Consider the following 22,063-nt stretch of genomic DNA (forward strand, 5'->3'; position numbering starts at 1 on the left):
TGTTTTTTAATGAACAATTGAATGAGATAGCAGTTGTCTTGCTCGTATTTCAATCATCATAAGATAGTGAACAATGACCATAGTTGTTACAAAGTTAAGTAGTATAAGTGATGTATTTTCACATTATATCCTTATTCGCTTAGGAGAAAAGATAAAGAAAATATACTACCAAATATACACAACATGCCGTAGCTGAAGGTGAGAAAACAATGTTCATGGCCGCTATTCTGCTTGGAATTGGGGAAATCCGTGTCCGCAAATAGAGGAAACAAAAAAAAAAAAATTGGTGAGAACTTATAAATGTGCACATCGCGTAATTGTAAATGCCAAATATACTACTGTATTATTATTATTATTATTACTAGCCAAGCTACAACCCTAGTTTGAAAAGCAAGATGCTATAAGCCCAAAGGCTCCAACTGGAAAAAATAGCCCAGTGAGGAAAGGAAATAAGGAAATAAATAAATGATGAGAACAAAGTAACAATAAATCATTCTACAAACAGTAACAACGTCAAAACAGATTATATATAAACTATAAAAAGGTTTATGTCAGCCTGTTCTACATTAAAACATTTGCTGCAACTTTGAACTCTGGAAGTTCTACTGATTCAACTACCCGATTAGGAAGATCATTCAGCAACTTGGTCACAGCTGGAATAAAACTTCTAGAATGCTGTGTAGTATTGAGCCTCATGATGGAGAAGGCCTGGCTATTAGAATTAACTGCCTGCCTAGTATTACGAACAGGATGGAATTGTCCAGGAAGATCTGAATGTAAAGGATGGTCAGAATTATGGAAACCTTATGCAACATGCATGATTAACTAATTGAACGACGGTGCCAAACATTAATATCTAGATTAGGAATACAAAATTTAATAGACCGTAAGTTTCTGTCCAATAAATTAAAATGAGAATCAGCAGCTGAAGACCCCACAGAAGAACAATACTCAAAACAAGGTAGAATGAAAGAATTAAAGCACTTCTTCAGAATAGATTGATCACCGAAAATCTTGAAAGACTTTCTCAATAAGCCAATTTTTTGTGCAAATGAAGAAGATACAGACCTAATGTGTATCTCAAAAGTAAATTTGCTGTCGAGAATCACACCTAAAATTTTAAAAGAGTCATACAAAGTTAAAGAAACATTATCAATACCGAGATCCGGATGTTGAGGAACCACTGTCCTTGACCTACTTACAATCATACTTTGAGCTTCATACCCCATGATTTGCACCATGTACTAATTTTAGCTACATCTCTATTAAGGGATTTACCAACCCCAAATCTACATTCAGGGGATGGAATTGATGCAAAGAGAGTAGCATCATCTGCATATGCAAAAAGCTTGTTTTCTAGGCCAAACCACATGGCATGTGTATATAGTATGAAAAGTAATGGACCAAGAACAGTACCCTGTGGAACACCAGATATCACATTCCTATACTCACTATGGTGCCCATCAACAACAACTCTTTGAGATCTATTACTTAAAAAATCCATAATAATGATAAGAAACAACCTACCCACTTCCAAATGTTTGACTTTGAAAACAAGGGCCTCGTGATTAACACGGTCAAAGGCAGCAATATAATCAAGGCCAATCATATGAACTTCTTGACTGCAATCAAGGGATTTCTGTACAGCATTGGAGATTGTAAGAAGGGCATCACATGCTCCAAGGCCTTTACAAAAACCAAATTGCAAACAAGGGAATAGATGATCACTTTCATCAAATCTATTAAGACGTTTTGCCAGAAGACGTTAAAAAACTTTAGATAATATGGGCGTTATGGAAATAGGGCGGTAATCAGTTGGACTTTAGCTACCACAAACACATTTACATAGAGGAGTAAAATTACCAATTCTCCAACAGGTGCTAAAAGCTCCTCTCCTTGCTAACTTGCGCAAAATAACAAATAACTTTGGAGCTAAGAAATCTGCTGTCTTTATAAAAAACAAAGGAAAAACACCATTTGGGTCTACACCTCCATAAGCATCAAGGTCCATAACCAGAGCTTTAATTTCACGGGATCGAAAAGTTAAACTAGTTAGTTTAGCCTCAAGAAAACAGGAATGAGGAAGTTCAAGTTTTTCATTACTCTATTTACTGTCAAAAACATCAGCCAATAGGGGTTGCCTTTTCCTTCGGACAGTGAGCGACTGAGCCATCTGGTTTAAGTAAAGGAGGAACTGTTGCATCTACCCCAAAGAGTGCAGATTTAAGGGTAGACCCCCATTTATGTTCCTAAGTTGTGCCAGAAAGTGTTTCTTTTATGGTTAAATTGTATTCCTTTTCAATTGAAGCATAAACTCTCTGAGCAAAAGCTCTTAGCTGAGTATAGTTATTCCAAGTAAAATCTGATCTGTTACCCTTCCAAAGATGATAGGCCTTCTGCTTCTCCAAATAAGCACGTCTACACTTATCATTGAACCAAGGTTTGTCCTTCACTCGGTACCTTACCACACAAGAAGGGATACGCCTATCAATTATGTTGACTAGATTCTCATTCAAAGGGACAACAGGATCAACACTACAGTACTATATAATTGTGACCAATTCAAGCACATAAGATCATGCAAAATCCCATTCCAATCTGCTTGAGATTTTATATAACTTTTACAAGAGTATGAAACATCAGGGACAGGCTGCTCAGTCTTCAATACTAATAAAATCAAGGCATGATCAGATGTCCCGACTGAAGAACTAACCTTACTTGTTATAACACCAGGGGAGTCGGTGTATACGAGGACCAAGCAATTACCAGACCTGTGAGTACCTTCATTTATGATTTGCTCACAGCCTGATTCTGAGGCAAAGTCTAAAGCTCTTAAGCCATGGCAATCGGTGAGCATTGAAATCACCAACAAAGACAAAAGAAGCCTTTCCATCACCTTCTTGTATCTTAGCCATAATGGTAAGAAGACAATCAAAGATAGAATCATCCATGTCTGGATTCCGGTAGATCGAACACATATAAAAGTTGTTATGCCTGCCACAAACTTTTATTACCTGAATCTCATGACACCAACATTCATAGCAGGACTTATGAGAAGCAGGGTACTCAGTCCTGATATACACCACCATTCCCCTGGCCCTAGGGAAGGCATCACGTTCCAACATTATTGGTTTCTTAAAACCAGTTATAAGAAGCTCAGAGGAGTGCCTCATATTAGAAACCAAAGTTTCTGAGCACAAAAGAATATCATACTGTCTGGACACAACTGTAAGGTCTTGAATATTTGCATGAAGACCACGAATATTGCAATACACTTGACAACATTGACGAAATCTAGGACGTTCTGGTCCCAATTTCGCTCAATGTCTCCAGACAGCATAAGAATTAATGGTAATAAAAAAGAGACATCATTCTTAAAAACTAGATTAACAAGAATTATAACAAAAACAATATGTACAGAAATATAAATAAAGTGATTGATTAACCCCATAGACTATAGAAAATAGTCGGAAAAACTGGTCAACATGGAGGAGTCGATACACCATGCAAGGCTAAATACCCTCCAGGGTTTTGAGAAGAAAAAGAATCAGTTAAGGAAAAGAAAACCTCTTGATAAACCACCATGCATCCATGGCCCTTCTATTAAACCTGACCAACACACCATTTCAAAAAAAAAAAAAAAAGAAGAGAAAAAAAGTAAGATAGAATAGTGTGCCCGAGTGTACCCTCAAGCAAGAGAACTCTAACCCAAGACAGTGGAAGACCATGGTACAAAGGCTATGGCACTACCCTAGACTGGAGAACAATGGTTTAATTTTGGAGTGTCCTCCTGGAAGAGCTGCTTACCATAGCTAAAGAGTCTCTTCTACCCTTACCAAGAGGAAAGTACACTGAACAATTACAGTACAGTGATTAACCCCTTGGGTGAAGAAGTATTTGGTAATCTCATTGTTGTCAGCTATACGAGGAAAGACAAGAATCTATAAAGAATAGGTCAGACTATTCGGTGTATGTGTAGGCAAAGAAAAAATAAGCCGTAACCAGAAAGAGGGATCCAATACATTACTGTTTGGCCAGTCAAAGAATCCAATAACTCTCTAGTGGTAGTATCTCAATGGGTGGCTGGTGCCCTGGCCAACCTACTACCTATAGATAACAAGGCAAAGTGTCTGAAAGCCGAAAAAATAGTTTTGTTATAACACGATATAATGATTAATTTTCTAAGCTTTATAAGGCTGGGAGGGAGTAGAGGTCCCCTTTTTTGTTTTTGTTTCATTTGTTGATGTCGGCTACCCCCAAAATTGGGGGAAGTGCCTTGGTATATGTATGTATGTATAATAAAGCACCAGAGATGAAAATTATAAGTCATCGTGCATTGGCAACACAGATGAAATTCCGGTAAAACTTCTCTACTGTATATGCAAATAACAGTACTGTAAATAGAATATGAGAGAAGTATTTCATATAAAACTAAGTTAGTATTCTAAATTAAATTTCTTTTTTACGAAATAAAAACATCTTTCGGTAGTTTGCCCTAGTCAGCCGATTTGGAAACCATAGACGGAAGAGTCTATAAGTTATGAAAAGATTACAACTTACTATGTTTTCACTTCTTAACTCTCATGATACGCTAGTATATACGGGAGTTCTCTCTCTCTCTCTCTCTCTCTCTCTCTCTCTCTCTCTCTCTCTCTCTCTCTCTCTCTCTCTCTCTCTCTCTCTCTAAATGGGTAATTAATTTTTAAAGCTTCATACAGTATTCAAATTTTTACTTCATCATTAAATCTTCATATTTCTTTAGACATTGGATATTCTTGGTATCGTTACACAATTTTTCAATAATGGGAATACTAATAGGAAATCACTTAATTTACCAGCTTACCTTCCGCCAGAACTATGACGTCACCAGACTTGAGAAGTACACACATATACCAAGGAACTTCCCCCAATTTTGGGGGGTAGCCGACATCAAACAAATGAAACAAAAGAGGGGACATCTCTTCTCTACGTTCCTCCCAGCCTGACAAGGGACTCTACCGAGTTTGGCTGGTACTGCTAGGGTGCCACAGCCCACCCTCCCCCGTTATCCACCACAGATGAAGCTTCATAAAGCTGAATCCCCTACTGCTGCTACCTCAGCGGTCATCCCAAGGCACCGGAGGAAACAGCAGGGCCTACCAGAACTGCGTCACAATCTCTCACCATTCATTCCTATCCTCCTATCACCCAGAGCTTTCTTCACTCCATCCATCCACCCAAACCTTAGCTTTCCTCTTGTACTTCTCCCATCAACTCTTGCATTCATCACCTTCTTTAGCAGACAGCCATTTTCCATTCTCTCAACATGGCCAAAATACCTCAAGACATTCATATCCACTCTAGCTGCTAACTCATTTCTTACACCCTTTCTCACCCTCACTACTTCGTTCCTAACCCTATCTACTCGAGATACACAAGCCATACTCCTTAGACACTTCATCTCAAACACATTCAATTTCTGTCTCTCCGTCACTTTCATTCCCCACAACTCCAATCCATAAATCACAGTTGGTACGATCACTTTCTCATATAGAACTCTCTTTACATTCATGCCCAACCCTCTATTTTTCCCTACTCCCTAAACTGCCCCCAACACTTTGCATCCTTCATTCACTCTCTGACGTACATCTGCTTCCCCTCCACCATTTGCAGCAACAACAGACCACAAGTTCTTAAACTGATCCACCTCCTCAAGTAACTCTCCATTCAACATGACACTGAACCTCGCACAACCTTCCCTTCTCGTACATAACCCACATTAACTCTCAACTTCCTTCTCTCACACACCCTTTCAAATTTTGTCACTAATCGGCTAAGGTTCTCTTCCGTGTCTGCAACCAGTACAGTATCATCCGCAAACAACAACTGATTTACCTCCTATTCATGGTCATTCTCGTCTACCAGTTTCAATCCCCGTCCAAGCACTCGAGCATTCACCTGTCTCACCATTCCATCAACATATAAGTTAAACAACCACGGCGACATCACACATCCCTGTCTCAGTCCCACTCTCACTGGAAACCAATCGCTCACTTCATTTCCTATCCTAACACATGCTTTACTACCTTTGTAGAAACTTTTCACTGCTTGCAACAACCTTCCACCAACTCCATATAACCTCATCACATTCCACATTGCTTCCCTATCAACTCTATCATATGCTTTCTCCAGATCCATAAACACAACATACACCTCCTTACCTTTTGCTAAATATTTCTCGTATATCTGCCTAACTGTAAAAATCTGATTCATACAACTCCTACCTCTTCTAAAACCACCCTGTACTTCTAAGATTGCATTCTCTGTTTTATCCTTAATCCTATTAATCAGTACTCTACCATACACTTTTCCAACTACACTCAACAAACTAATACCCCTAGAATAACAAAACTCATGCACATCTCCCTTACCCTTATACTGTATAGTGGTACAATACCCACACAAACCCAATCTACTGGTACCATTGACAACACAAAACACATATTAAACAATCTCAACAACCATTCAAGTACAGTCACACCCCCTTCCTTCAACATCTCAGCTCTCACACCATCCATACCAGATGCTTTTCCTACTCTCGTTTCATCTAGTGCTCTCCTCACTTTCTCTCTTGTAATCTCTCTCATTCTCATCTCCCATCACCGGCACCTCAACACCTCCAACAGTAATTATATCTGCCTCCCTATTATCCTCAACATTCAATAAACTTGCTAAATATTCCGCCCACCTTTTCCTTGCCTCCTCTCCTTTTAACAACCTTCCATTTCCATCTTTCACTGTCTCTTCAATTCTTGAACCAGCCTTTCTTACTCTTCACTTCTTTCCAAAACTTCTTATTCTCTTCATATGAACGACCCAATCCCTGACCCCACCTCAGGTCAGCAGCCCTCTTTGCCTCGCTTACCTTGCGCTTTACTTCCACATTTTTCTCTCTATAATCTTTCATACTTCTCTAAACATAATATAACTAAAAGAATGTTTGGAAGATTGAAAGACGTGCACGTGTTTAGGGGTATGGCTAACAGTATGTCTAATCATTTTTTGGTGGAAGGAAAATTAGTTGTAGCAAAAGAGTGGGGGAATATAGGATGTAAAAGGGAGCTAGTGAGGGTTGAAGAGCTAATAAAACTGGGGGTAAAAAGTAAATATCAAGAAAAGTTGAAAATGGCATATGATGAAATGAAAGTAAAAGAAACTGGAAATTTAGAGGAGGAGTGAAAGAAAATTTTGTTGGAATTGCAAGTGATCAGTGTGGCAAGAAGATTGTTGGAGGCAGCACGAGGACGAGGGGGCTGGGAACCCCCTCTCCTGTATTATAATCCTGTGAGACATCAAAAATTTGAGAAGTGAACTTGGCAAATAATGGCTAGCAAAATATGTACACATTAGACAAATAAATCTACTATCAGCGACGAAACAAATGAAATTAAACGTGTAAAATATCAGATTCTGTTCTAATTGTAGAGTCAAATTTACGCTGAGTAGTACAGTACATAATCAATACAGACCCATGAAATATTTTGTATCATTACTCGATATTTCAATTATGGTACTACTAATATCAATTGATACCTATTGAAAGGACATCGCTCGTTTTGCCCATTCCCTTTTGGCCAGATATAAGAATGAACCCGACAGATCAAACTTTTCTTAATCAATTTTTTATTTAAAATGCATACAGTATAATTATCCTCAATACAAGAAAATACTGATTTACCAAGAGATATTAGTTCAATTTTACAAAAGAAAATAGATTATTTCTAAGGAAATATTTGTCCTATTAGTGTACTATTTCTGACAGACTTAAGATGTCATCACACTAAAATAAAGATGAGGTAAAGTCAAACAATTGTAAGTCACATAGGTCGTTAGTCAACGACTACCTGTATACGGTTTTCTGTATTGTGAATGACCGAATCCTCAAATAGCAATCCCCCAAATAAGGAGGGCCAACTGTATAAATGCAGTGAAAATGCTTAATAATACAAGAAATAACCTTGAATTGGAGGTTGTTAAAAGCAAGTGAAATAAAATGCCGTGCAAATCTGCCCCTTTTTAAAAGTATTTCACATATAGAGAACAAATAGCAGTTGGAATTCTTGATACGGCTGTTGTTTACGTCAATTAGTACTGTATACGTAGACACATGCTGGAGTTAGACCATTGAGCTGACTAAAAATTTGAAAAGAACTTGAAATTGTTGGTAAAATATGAAGAAAATCAATAATTAGATTTTATAATACTGATTAAATTAATATCTACATGTAAGACTTTTTGTTACATTCCTAGCCTAGTTGGCTAGCAATAGCAGGATCAGTTGATGGAAAACAGTGAGGGGTTGGGAGTTGTGGGCGAGTTGCCAGTTGTCTAAAAATATTGACACTGGAGTAGCAAACTTTCCAGCTTCCAGACGCACTCTTTGGACAGACCTAATTTGTATGGTGGTTTGTTACTGCACTCTGTATGATTAATGGGTTTTTATGAAAAACCTGATTAAATATGTTAAAAAAAAAACAAAGAATTCACACCTAACTCCTGTCAAGGAGATGGTAGCTGTTGATGGATAAGATAAATTCCTATAAAATGCATTTCTTAATAGAGGGAACAGGAAGAGACACAGAAGCACGGCCAACCAGAAAATAATCAGCAGAAGCCCAAATACAAGACATGGATCCTAGAAGTTCATAAGACCTCTTCTATGAGCAAAGATACCACTGGAGTACTTTAAATTCCTATACACATTAAACACTTGCTCCCAAAAACACTGCTACCCTCAAAAAGACGTTCACACAAGGTGAGGATCCTTCCTCAAGACACAAAAGAGGTACAAGCACAGCCAAGCAAACCCTAACATGTATGCTGAGGCATGGTAAGGTGCAAAACCATGGTAAATACAGCAAACAAAAATACCTTAATGATTGCAATATAACAACTCTAAAACTGACCCAATCACACTACATAATCAAAGAAAAAAACACGTTACAAAAATGCACATCACTAGCAAAAGCTAAACTAAGCATACACAGAAAATAAATGTTAGTAATTTGAAATAAAGAATGAAAAGGCATTAACAAGTCACCAAATAACTGAAGGTAAAAATATAGTTAGGTACTGTTAAGTAAAGTTAACAAGGATGAATTCACACGAATAACAGTAAAAAAAGAGAGAAAAAAAAACTGGCAACCTGCCACACAGGGATGTTCATTCTGTGATGTTGCACCACACTAAGGTTTGAGCATGCATAGTAGGAGCCTCATCAATCTTAATACAATTGCACCACAGAAATAGGGAATTTTATGAATATTGGGGGTTGTTCTGAATTCATAAAAAGCAAAATAAGACTGTTTAATAATGATTGCTGTTGAAAATACATGATGGTGGATAACTATACCAATTACCAGGAAAAAAAAAGCTGAGAAAACTCAATTGTAATCAGTGGTACGGAATCAAGAAAGTTAATGGGGTGGAAGATTCCTCCTGGTCAACACAGGTGGTTGCAAATGTATGAATGATGTTCCTTCTGCTATATATTAGATAAAAGACTAAGTCTGGGAAAATTTCAGACCATAATTGAGGCACAATATGTGATTGATAGGGTTGCGAAGAAACAAACAACTTTGGTCTCGCACCAAACTAAAAAATTGACCTCGCTATTGTATTTAACAGGAGGAGAGATAGGATAAGAGAATTATGTAATGACACACACACAGAGCACTGAAACTGCAACAAAATTAATAATGAAACATTATATCATGGAAAACTATCTAATGTATTTACAATCAACAGCGCCATCATGATGTAGAAAGGTTGTGTGAGACCTGAGTGAATATAAAGGTCTCCAGGAGGCATGATAGCAGATTTGTGTGAACATCTTGGCAAACCATGATCATATGTCAAGGGGACTTCTTCCCATTCTACTCTACAGTTTCCATCAAAACAAGGTTCTTGCTCCAGTCTCATTAACCAGCAGTCATCTGTTAGCAAGTTTAAATAACATACGCTAATATCACTTGAATAAAAAGGAAAATTAAGCTTTTTAAAATTTAAATACCGTATTTCCCGTGCCATAAGACGCTACAAGTGGTAAGACGCACCCTTAAATTAGCAAGGCAGCTTTAGAAAAAAAAAATGAGGATTTTAAAAGCTTCTTAGCAACAATTCCTAGTCAGCAACTCTAGTGTGATTTTTGTCTGGCACAGTAACTTTTCTTCTTTTGATTGCACTATGAAATGGTTAAGTTAATATTAATTAGCTGTATGCCGATTATCCCAATTTTATTACATATTCATATAAGAAACCACTAAACCAGTCATAGTTTCCAACACAACTACATTTTAAATGCTGTTTACATGAAAGTAGTCTTCCCAAATGTTCTTAATCAAATTTTGGTAAAGAAGTAAAATTCCAGTTATCTTTCCCAAATTCCTCATTTAGCCTACAAATTTTCACACAAAATGTAATTATTGATTAAAGAAATCTAGAAATTCTTTTACGTGGAATACTTTTGCTACTGCATATGTGACTATGTCTAGTTACTTTTCTGCTAACCTGGTAATACTGCACTCAACTAACAGTGAGATGTTTTATTTTTTTCAAGGTCGTATTCAGCAACTGTCTGTTTATATTATTTCAGAACTCGGGCAACAAAGCCGTTATCAAAATATTGCTTTATTACAAATTAAGAGAAAATATATACAGTATATACTGCATAAACAACTAATGTGTCATAGCGTTGTCTGCTACAAGACCACTAGTTGGATGTTTGCTTGTAGAAGCAAATTGGCAAGTCATCAGCTGATTACCAAAACAAACACATAATTTGCTACTGTAATTCATTAAATGAAGTGCAATATAAAAATAAAAGAATTTATCAAATATGAATGATAATTGTAGGTTTATATTTTAGGTCTTGTGAGTTTGAGTGCTTGTATGTGATAAGTTGGACATTTGAGGAGGCATTTTTCAGGAATAAAGGCGCGTCTTATGACATGGGAAATACAGTACTTGTCTTACAAACTAAATCATTACAAACAACATTTGAGATGACTGCACAAATAGTAAAAATATTCTGAATAAGATACAATTCACTAACTGACAACTTTGTCTTAAATACAGCTACAGCACCATACAGAACAACAATCCATTTTCAATCATAAGATTGTTAGGTGCAATGCTAAGTTGATATAAAAGAAAAAAATATGGTTTGCATTAAAAGAAACTAAAATAGCAATACAACAGCAAGGTGGGATCAATGATGGAGACATTAAAATTCCTAATGAGAATGGAAGTAGGTGAGGAATGTTGGGATAACATGCAGGAAATGACAAAGGACAGACATCTGTGCTGAAAATTCATCAAGGCCCTAACTTATGCATCCCTTGGGTGTCACAAAAATTGATTAATTAATTGAATAATTCTGCTTGATCCAATAAATTAGTGATGGATAAAGCATGTGTAACTTTACCTGGAGCTGGAGTTCTACTATTCACATACAAATATGATAATTAACATACCTTAGGCACAGAATAATCCAGAATATTGTTCCTCAAGCCTCCATAGTAGAACACCTCTCCAGGAAAAGCTACGCCAGAGGTGTGCCACAGCGCAGGTTTTGCATCCTTATGATGGAACTGCTCCCAACGTTCTTTTTCCAAATTCAAGATCCATACATCTTCTGGACAAGGATATTAGGAAGGTAAGACATTTATTGGAACATATGAGGTGGGTGTACACTAATCTCTTAATAGGAGGGCTACTTTATGTAATTAATATGAGGGCCAATTTATGTAGCTGGTAAGATTGGGTTGCTTATTGGAGACCTATTTTGTACAAATAAAAGCAAAAACCATCAATTAAGTTACTGTAACCCTAGCACAAAAAGCGTTGATAAAGCAAAATGTAATCAGCTTCCAACTAGAAAAAATAATTAGTACAGGATCAACATTTAATTCTACAAATGCAAAAACCAAAGACAACACATCATGAAGTTAACAGCAAAATGATTGTCATCACTTTTCGTGGACGAAAAAGAAAATGCATAAAAAGTAATTCCAAGATAAAGTTGAAACTAATCCAAGAGTGCATTAACATGGTAATTAGCCATTACACTATAAGAATTTTGGGATACATGGGGCAATCAACAGACATGTATACATATAAAACATATCCTTATACGGATTTATATTTATGATCAAGATGAATGACTGTAAACATACAAAAAAATATTTTCTTGTTCCCCTGAAGGGCGAGTTCCCTGCAACTGTGGTCAGACGCCCAATCTCTTGTCTTTGCTACTCCATATAAAACTTGTTTTGTTCACTCCATCATTAACGACTCTTCCTTTAATGGAGATTATTTCTGCCATGGTGCTCATGCATAAAGGTTTTTCAGGTCTTATGCATTGCTAAGCAAGTCCCTTTCAAAGAAAGGTATTCATGCACTAGGTTTTCCCAGTATTGCTAGGCAAGTCTCTTTCAATGATGAATTATTGAAATTTTCTGAGCATCTTCAGTATCAATGTTAAGACTGTAAAATTGTAAAAATTTTCTTTTGGAAATAATTAAAAGATATCTCTCCCTATGATGGCTATTCTCAGCCATTCATAAATGGAGTTGTCAAGAAAAAACTATCACCATACATTATTCAAATCCATATACAGTACCAGAAAGTATTCAAAGCTTTCAAAAAGCTGAAAGTGTTTGCACTAGTAAAGTTTATATAGATTTAATTTCACATTACCTGTAAATATATTACCACAGTATATGGATATAACCCTTCCACCAGCCCTATCTTGGAATGCCTTGTAATATACTTGGAATTCAATATTACCCAGAATTCTAAACTTTCTTCAGATTCAGATTTTAATGAGAGCAAAACCTGGAGCAGGAACAAGATAATTTAAAATGTATCAAGAGAAAAAGAGTAAAAGGAAGGGATGTCAAGTAATAAACAGAATGCTCTATCACTGGGAAGCCAAAGGGAGGCTTCTCAAACCTTTCATGTAATAATAATGTATGCTGTGAAAGGTAAACACTAGGTAGTTTTCCTCATACCATTTAGGTTAAAATCCTCTATTATTATTATTACACAGTTTAAACAGGCCACCGAGTCATATCTAACTCTCAAAGAGTTCACCCAAAAGACTTGTTTTTATTACTAAACGAATGCGTTTTATTTAGCAATTTAGTTGTTTGTATATCTCATAACTGTATAAGTTGTGAAGGTGGAAAAATCTAGTAGTTTGTATCAACTTCATGAAAATTTTTCATAAAAAAAATTAATACTGTATACCCAATAGCTGGTAAAACCAGTGCACTCTATTCATTGAAAAATTTTACCCAAAAGATTACAAAATAATATAAAATCTAAAAAGTTAAAACGCTCTCCTAATAAAAAGACGAAACATAAAGTATGTCTGCACAATTTAACAGCCTTATGCTCGAAAGTGACCATTAGAAAGGAAGATTCATATACCATGAAAAACATACCCATGTTTCTATGGTCAGTAAAAGACCACACAAATAAAATGAATGAATTACAAAATAAATTTAATAAAATATATTTCTTAAGTATATAAAGACAGACAGGTGGGAAGTAAGATAACCAAAAATATTTTCTTCTCGAACTTTACACAAACTTAAACCTTATTATTAAATATAGTACCTGTAATGACCTGCTACTTACTTAGTACTTGTTGGGATACATTAAAACCACCATAAACAACTGCTTTAGTGTCATCAATAAAGTTGAATGTATGCCAAGATCTTCCTTCAGGAGCATTTTGTACTCTAGTATCTGTAAGACTGAAACAAAACAAGGACATTGAATTTGACAAAGATGACATATCACGTAACTATTATTCAATCTACACAGTAAAATCTCTCCTATCAGGACCATTTCTCTCAGTTTGCCAGTTTTTCGAGAAATTTCTTGGACTTTTTTTTTAGTTAATGAATAATAACATGGTTTACAGTGAACCCTCGTTTATCGCGGTAGATAGGTTCCAGACGCGGGCGCGATAGGTGAAAATCCGCGAAGTATTGACACCATATTTACCTATTTATTTAACATGTATATTCGGACTTTTAAAACCTTCCCTTGTACGTAGTACTGTTAACAAACTACCCTTTAATGTACAGAACACTTAATGCATGTACTACAGTACCCTAAACTAAAACAGGCACAAATATTAAAGGCGATTTTATATCATGCGTTTCCTAAACACCTAAAAAGCACGATAAAAAATGGCAACCAATGTTTTGTTTACGTTTATCTCTGATCATAATGAAGAAACAAACTCATTTAGTGTACTGTACACATATATGTATAGGTTAGTTTTTGCATCGATTATATTGATGTACAGTATACAGTATGTTGATTTTGTTATTACCAATGTTTTACTTAATTTTCCTTAGGACTTCCAAATGAAATGTTTTTCTTTATGACGCCACCTGAAACGACGGCGTCATAAAGTACGCTCAGTAAACAACCACGCTCAGAACAAAGAAGGCATTTACTGTAACGCGCATGATGAAAGTGATAAATAATGATATTTACAGTAAAAGCATTTACAAAATATGTTATTACAAATATTATTTACCGTATCTATATAAAATCATACAGTACATACTGTACGTAGCAAAGCAGGAAAACAATTTACGAGAGAGAGAGAGAGAGAGAGAGAGAGAGAGAGAGAGAGAGAGAGAGAGAGAGAGAGAGAGAGAGAGAGAGAGAGATTGTTTTACGTACGTAAATGTAAATTTTAAACAAAAAAAATATGATAGGCTTTTAAAACCTTCCCTTTAACTTAATGCATACAGTACTAAACTATAAAACAGACACAAATATTACAGTAAAATGTTTAAGTAAAAAATAAAGATTGTTACTGTACTCACCACGAAAGAAGTTCAAGAAAAACTTGAATGATGATGGCGATGAATTTGCTGCACAGTAGAAATGATGATGATGAAGCTGATGATGTCTTCTACTGTGCAGCCAATAATAGTATTTTACGTCTCTTCAGACGGAGGTGTCTTTTCCTGGGACACCTCTTCAACTTCTTCCTGAGACACTTCTTCAATTTCTTCCGAGGGCATTGTGATCGGAAGTTGCTGCCGCTGCTTCTTTTTTCGCAAGAGCATCCTGTAGGGAGCCATTTGTTCATCGATCTTGGTGCAGAATTGTAGAGAACGAACCATATCCTCGTCCCACTCTTGCGACATTTCTTTCACCTCATTCGCAAGCTTGCAGAGCTTGGCAAGCCGTTCTATAGTTAAGACCGTTTCTTCGACATTTTCTTGGATCTCTTCCTGTGTTTCACTGTCTTCACTGCCCGATTTCGTCAGGTCTTCGAGGTCTGCGGCCGCGTAACTTCTACCGTCTTTTAACATAGTATCGAGAAGCGTCACCTTCTCAGCAATCATCATTTTTCGGTGCTGTTTAGGCTCACTACCAGCCTTAGTAGAAGCAGAAGGCTTGGGAGGCATTGTACAGTAGGGTTTAACAGAAAGTTCAACTTAAAACAGTCGCACACAGCACAGATTCAACTTCACAAACTTAAGAACGTCTACTCAGCAATACGCGGAAAGAGAAAGTGAACGATGCAGACCCGCGAGAACTGTGATGCTGGAAGTTGAAGATGCGGGCAAAACACCAATCACAGGCTAGATAACAAAACTTGAGTTTTGATTCGTCATCTATCAGCGCTTGAACCAATCACAACCCGTCTTATACAGTACTATGGTGCGTTGGTTACTCATAGAAGATGTCCCGCGCACACTGAACGTACGTAGATTAAGTACAATACCGTAATAATAATAAATAATGATAATAATACTGTACAGTAATAATAATAATAATAATGATTAATAAATAACAATAATAATTTTATTAACAACAACAACAATAATAATAATAATAACAATAATAATAAAAATTTACGTACGTACGCTATTTTACGCCTCTCTCTCTCTCTCTCTCTCTCTCTCTCTCTCTCTCTCTCTCTCTCTCTCTCTCTCTCTCTCTCTCGTACGCTTACAGTACTTATTCGAAATGTGATTTTTGCAACAAAGAATATTATTGGATGCAGTACTGTACTACGTACGTATACATACAAAAGATTCATGGAAAAGAAGCACATCCATTACAGTACACACCATTCTAATATGGTATGACTGCATCTGATTTGCGTTTCATGTTCGATTTAATTTTACTACGTACTGAATTATCGTATGATCACATTCTCTTTTCGTGTTTTATTTCTTTCTGTGCTGAATTATATATCATATGTAATGCAATGAACAATCAGTAAGAGCAGATATTACTAATTACAGTATTAATGGAATTACAGGTAACAAAATATCGTATTTGGTTATCTTCAGATTTCGCGATATTTTCGAATTTTCCGGAAAATCCGCGATATGTATATATATATGGGTTATGGGAAAACCCCGCGAAGTGGTGAATCCGCGATTGTCGAACCGCGAAGTAGCGAGGGTTCACTGTAAATCATTTCATTTTAGATTTTGTTTAGTTTAAACAGATTAGTAATGCTATATAAAGCATAAAAATATAATGTATTTACAATAATATAAATGAAATAAGAAATTTGGGATGGCTGTAGTTATCTAAATTCTTTTGCTACAACGACGTCATTATACATCAAGAACATGCCTGGTGATACAGATGATGATGTTCAGATATGTCATTGGCAAATATGTTATTTTGATAATAAAATAAATTTTTGAATATACTTACCCGGTGATTATATAGCTGCAACTCTGTTGCCCGACAGACAACTCTACGGTAAAAACTCGCCAGCGATCGCTACACAGGTTGCGGGTGTGCCCAACAGCGCCATCTGTCGTCCAGATACCCAGTACTCAATGTAAACAAAGACTCAATTTTCTGACTCAATTAGCTGATTCACACCCAGGGGGGTGGGTAGAGACCAGCAATATATGTTTACACTTTTATGAGCTAAGAGTTTTTATTTCATTTTAGAAGTTATCAAAATAACAAAAACAAAATAAATAGGTACCTGGTAAGGAAGTCGACTTGAACAATTACTCTGCCTTTTAAGTATGTCTTCCTTACAGAGCCTCGCGATCCCCTTAGGATGCTGATCGACCCCTAGGATCTGAAGTATCAAGGGTTGCAACCCATACAACAGGACCTCATCAAAACCCATAATCTAGGCGCTCTCAAGAAATAACTTTGACCACCCGCCAAATCAACCAGGATGCGAAAGGCTTCTTAGCCTTCCGGACAACCCAAAAAACAACAATAAAAACATTTCAAGAGAAAGATTAAAAGGGTATGGAATTAGGGAATTGTAGTGGTTGAGCCCTCACCCACTACTGCACTCGCTGCTACGAATGGTCCCAGTGTGTAGCAGTTCTTGTAAAGAGACTGGACATCTTTCAAGTAAAATGACGCGAACACTGACTTGCTTCTCCAATAGGTTGCGTCCATTATACTTTGCAGAGATATATTTTGCTTAAAGGCCACGGAAGTTGTTACAGCTCTAACTTCGTGCGTCTTCACCTTAAGCAAAGTTCGGTCTTCCTCACTCAGATGTGAATGAGCTTCTCGTATTAACAATCTGATAAAGTCTGACCAAGCATTCTTTGACAAAGGCAAGGATGGTTTCTTAACTGAACACCATAAAGCTTCAGATTGGCCTTGTAAAGGTTTAGTACGCTTTAAATAGAACTTAAGAGCTCTAACAGGGCATAAGACTCTTTCTAGTTCATTGCCTACGATCCCCGATAAGCTGGGGATATCGAAAGATTTAGGCCAAGGCCGAGAAGGCAGCTCATTTTTGGCTAGAAAACCAAGTTGTAGCGAACAAGTGGCTTTTTCTGACGAAAATCCTATGTTCTTGCTGAAGGCATGAATCTCACTGACTCTTTTAGCCGAGGCTAAGCATACCAGGAAAAGAGTCTTAAGAGTGAGATCTTTCAGGGAGGCTGATTGTAACGGCTCCAACCTGTCTGACATGAAGAATCTCAGTACCACGTCTAAATTCCATCCAGGGGTAGCCAAACGACGCTCCTTGGTGGTCTCAAAAGACTTAAGGAGGTCTTGCAGATCTTTATGTTTGGAAAGATCTAAGCCTCTATGCCGGAAGACCGATGCCAACATGCTTCTGTAGCCCTTGATAGTGGGAGCTGAAAGGGATCGTCCTTTTCTCAGGTATAAGAGAAAAACAGCTATTTGAGCTACAGAGGTACTGGTCGAGGATACAGAAACTGATTTGCACCAGTCTCGGAAGACTTCCCACTTCGATTGGTAGACTCTAATGGAAGAAGCTCTCCTTGCTCTAGCAATCGCACTGGCTGCTTCCTTCAAAAAGCCTCTAGCTCTCGAGAGTCTTTCGATAGTCTGAAGGCAGTCAGACGAAGAGCGTGGAGGCTTTGGAGTACCTTCTTTACGTGTGGCTGACGTAGAAGGTCTACCCTTAGAGGAAGACTACTGGGAACGTCTACTAACCATCGAAGTATCTCGGTGAACCATTCTCTCGCGGGCCAGAGGGAAGCAACTAACGTCAACCTTGTCCCTTCGTGAGAGGCGAACTTCTGCAGTACCTAGTTGACAATCTTGAACGGTGGGAATGCGTAGAGATCCAGATGTGACCAATCTAGGAGGAAAGCATCTATATGTATTGCTGCTGGGTCCGGGACTGGAGAGCAATAGATTGGAAGCCTCTTGGTCAGCGAGGTTGCAAAGAGATCTATGGATGGTTTTACCCCAAGTGGCCCAAAGTCTCTTGCACACATCCTTGTGGAGGGTCCATTCGGTTGGAATTACTTGCCCTTTCCGACTGAGACAATCTGCTATGACGTTCAAGTCGCCTTGGATGAACCTCGTTACTAGGGAGATGTCTTGACCTTTTGACCAGATGAGCAGGTCCCTTGCGATCTCGTACAACGTCAGTGAGTGGGTACCTCCTTGTTTGGAGATGTACGCCAAGGCCGTGGTGATGTCCGAGTTAACTTCCACCACTTTGCCTCGAAGGAGAGACTTGAAGCTTTTCAAGGCCAGATGTACTGCCAACAGCTCCTTGCAGAGATATGCATGCTCCTCTGACTCGAGTTCCACAGTCCTGAGCATTCCCGACCGTCTAGTGTCGCGCCCCAGCCCACGTCCGATGCGTCCGAGAAGAGAACGTGGTTGGGAGTCTGAACAGCCAGGGGAAGACCCTCTCTTAGGTTGATATTGTCCTTCCACCAAGTCAGACAAGACTTTATCTTTTCGGAAACCGGGATCGAGACCGCTTCTAGCGTCTTGTCCTTTTTCCAGTGAAAAGCTAGATGGTATTGAAGAGGACGGAGGTGTAGTCTTCCTAGTGACACAAATTGTTCCACGGATGACAGCGTCCCTACCAGACTCATCCACAGCCTGACTGAGCAGCGTTCCTTCTTCAGCATCTTCTGGATGGATAGCAGGGCTTGATCTATTCTGGGGGCTGATCGTCTTGTTGTTCAGCAACGTCCTCATCAGAGGGTTCCTCATCCGAAAACTGATGAGGAAACGGCAACGGAGTGGGCAACGTCTGGCTCGCTGAGTCCGGTCGCACTGGAGGATGCGTGACGGAGCCGGACGCAACATCATGGAACTGCTGCACAGTCTGTGAACTGTCAACAACCATGGGTGCGCGAGGAAGCACAGCGTCAACCCGAGACTGTCTAGACCGTCTGGGTTATGCAGTCAACACCCTACCGGGTTGCTGAGGTTGACGCACTGCGTCAAAACAAGTCACCTCTGCTGGTTGTTGAACGTTCTGAACGTCAACAACCACCTCCGAGCGTCGCTTAACGTCAACGTGCGGCTGGCAACCCACACTGGGTCGCATCGGTGGAGGAACCACCTCAACTGGCAGACGCGAGTAGGTTACCTCAGCGTCAACAGGGCGCACAACCGACCGGTTGGAAGGTTGTTGGCCAGAAGGTTCGGTAGCAACCTTCTCCGCATTAAAGTCCTCTATCAAGGACGCAAGCTTGGACTGCATGTCTTGCAGCAAAGCCCATTTAGGGTCTACGGGAGCAGGTGTGGCAACAGACGGGGTTAGCGACTGAGGCGGTACCGCTTACCATCCCTGAAAGCCTTGTTATGCATGACATAATTGTACAGCAAAACTTCAAAGGCTCGCAAACAGCTGTGAAGTTGACCTGTAAACAACTTGGAGCGTCTCCTGGCCAGGCGCCAGGGAGAGTCTACGAGAATTGAGAAGTCTATCTGGGCAGAGGCATGAACTCCCAAGCCGAGAACTTCTCTCATGTCATATCAGACTCTCGCTCTATAAACCAGTTTAAAAGAAGGGAAAGCAAAGGCTGTATCCCCCAAACTCCTCCTGGTGAAAAACCAGTCGCCTAGCCAACGTAAAGCTCTCTAGGAGAGCGAGAGAGCACTAGCTTAAAAACAACGGCTTCGAAGTAGCTAGGCCTAGTGTAAGCTCTGACGTTTAGGCGAACGAGGAGCAGCAGTTACAAAAAGATCCGGACAAAGATCCTTAAAAAAATCATCATGATTTAATTAAAGTCCATAGGAGGCTAAGCAGCTTTAGGCTCCTCTCCATCTGACAGAGTCCTCAAGGGAATATCAGTAGGAGGGGGAACAGCAACTTCCTCATCTACAGGAACCTTGTCCGATAAAAGCTGAGTCTCAAGCAAGGGAGAGACCTACCGTGGTGGCAATGCTTTACAAGCAGAGTCCACACTCACTGGTGCATTAGTAGCGGACCAGAACGCAACGTCATGTAACTGCTTGACAGTCTGTGAACTGTCAACAACTGAACTGTCAACCACAACAGGTGCGTGAGGATGCACAGCGTCCACTCGAGACTGCTTTGACTGCCTAGACTGAGCAGTCAAAACAACTCTAGAATGCGGAGGTTGACGCACAGCGTCAAAACAAGTCAACTCCGATTGTTAGTGAACGTCTTGAACGTCAACAGGAGCATCAGCAAGTGGCCTAACGTCCAAATGCGGCTGAAAAACCACACGAGACCGCATCGAGTGTGGTTCTAAACAACCTGACTGACGTGACTAAGCTACGCCAACGTCAACAGTAAGCACAAAGGAACGTTAGGTTGGCTGAAAGCTAGGATATCGATGAGATAAACGGCTAGACTCAACGGACTAATCGGCAGAATAGTCTTCCATAAGGGAGGCAAGCATATACTGCATGTCTTGCCATACAACCCATTAAGGATCAACGGAAATGGTTGTGGTAAGAGACGAGGGTAACGTCTGTGACCGCAACACTTTGCCAACAAAAAAAGACTCTCGGAGTCTGTGTTACGCTTTTGTTAGGCGGCGAGCAGTTATCCGATGACTGCATAGGGTCAGAGCTGTCCTAATGGTTGTAACCAGGACGCTGGACCTGTCCTGAAAGGACTGACTTTCGCTTAAGGGCTTCGAAACCTTGTGACAGGTTTCTTATGCGAGAAGCCTTCGGATGACGAGGAGAAACAACGTCTCTCTCGTCTTATGGTAGGGGAGATCTTGGTAAGATACACCCGATACCATAGAGGGAAAACGTCTGTTCGTTGATCAAGGCCTCTCGAACCCATAAGTCGTTTGACATTACTTCTCCCCTGGGCTTGGGAGCATGGAAGAGGTCCCGGACTAGGTGAACGACAGGCACGAACAGACGAACCCTCGGACGCAACACTGTAACACTTTGCGCATATCACTTTATCACTTCGATTTTCTGTTTTGCACTTATTTCACTGAAATCGAAACTTTTACTGATTTCTACCTGAAACACGCAATTCTACCCTTCATTAAAAGGTAGTAATTGCGAAATCAGTCGTATAATGCAAGCTCATTAATACCAGCAAAAAACAGAAAACATATTTTAAGATAAAAAAAATCAGTGGCTGGGAAAGAGACTAAACACTAGTTCATATAACTACGTTTTCAATCTCTCACCGCACATAGCCTGGGGACGAGAATAAAAAACTAAAAACGTTTTATCCTTCATCCCCGTACAGCGACTAGGGACGAGAGTAACTCGAGAACAACGTTACCCGCTTGAACGGAATGTTTTCTCTCCTCTC

The 22,063-nt window shown here is 38.9% G+C and overlaps 1 protein-coding gene across 2 annotated transcripts in view; it reads right to left on the bottom strand.

The window, feature by feature from the left end:
* LOC137647140 (kelch domain-containing protein 2-like) overlaps window positions 1-22,063 on the bottom strand; it is a 65,405-nt gene that overhangs the window by 17,872 nt on the left and 25,470 nt on the right. The window contains exons 7-8 of one of the 2 annotated variants that reach the window (XM_068380410.1): window positions 13,684-13,802; window positions 9,778-9,974 (exon numbers count right to left, since the gene is read on the bottom strand). In XM_068380410.1, the coding sequence (XP_068236511.1) occupies window positions 9,778-9,974; window positions 13,684-13,802 (316 nt within the window). Of the gene's footprint in view, window positions 1-9,777; window positions 9,975-11,513; window positions 11,675-13,683; window positions 13,803-22,063 lie in introns of both variants that reach the window. The other variant, XM_068380411.1, reaches the window with a different exon arrangement.

Source organism: Palaemon carinicauda, chromosome 9 (genome assembly GCF_036898095.1).
Source record: "Palaemon carinicauda isolate YSFRI2023 chromosome 9, ASM3689809v2, whole genome shotgun sequence".
Taxonomy (NCBI): Eukaryota; Metazoa; Arthropoda; class Malacostraca; order Decapoda; family Palaemonidae; genus Palaemon; species Palaemon carinicauda.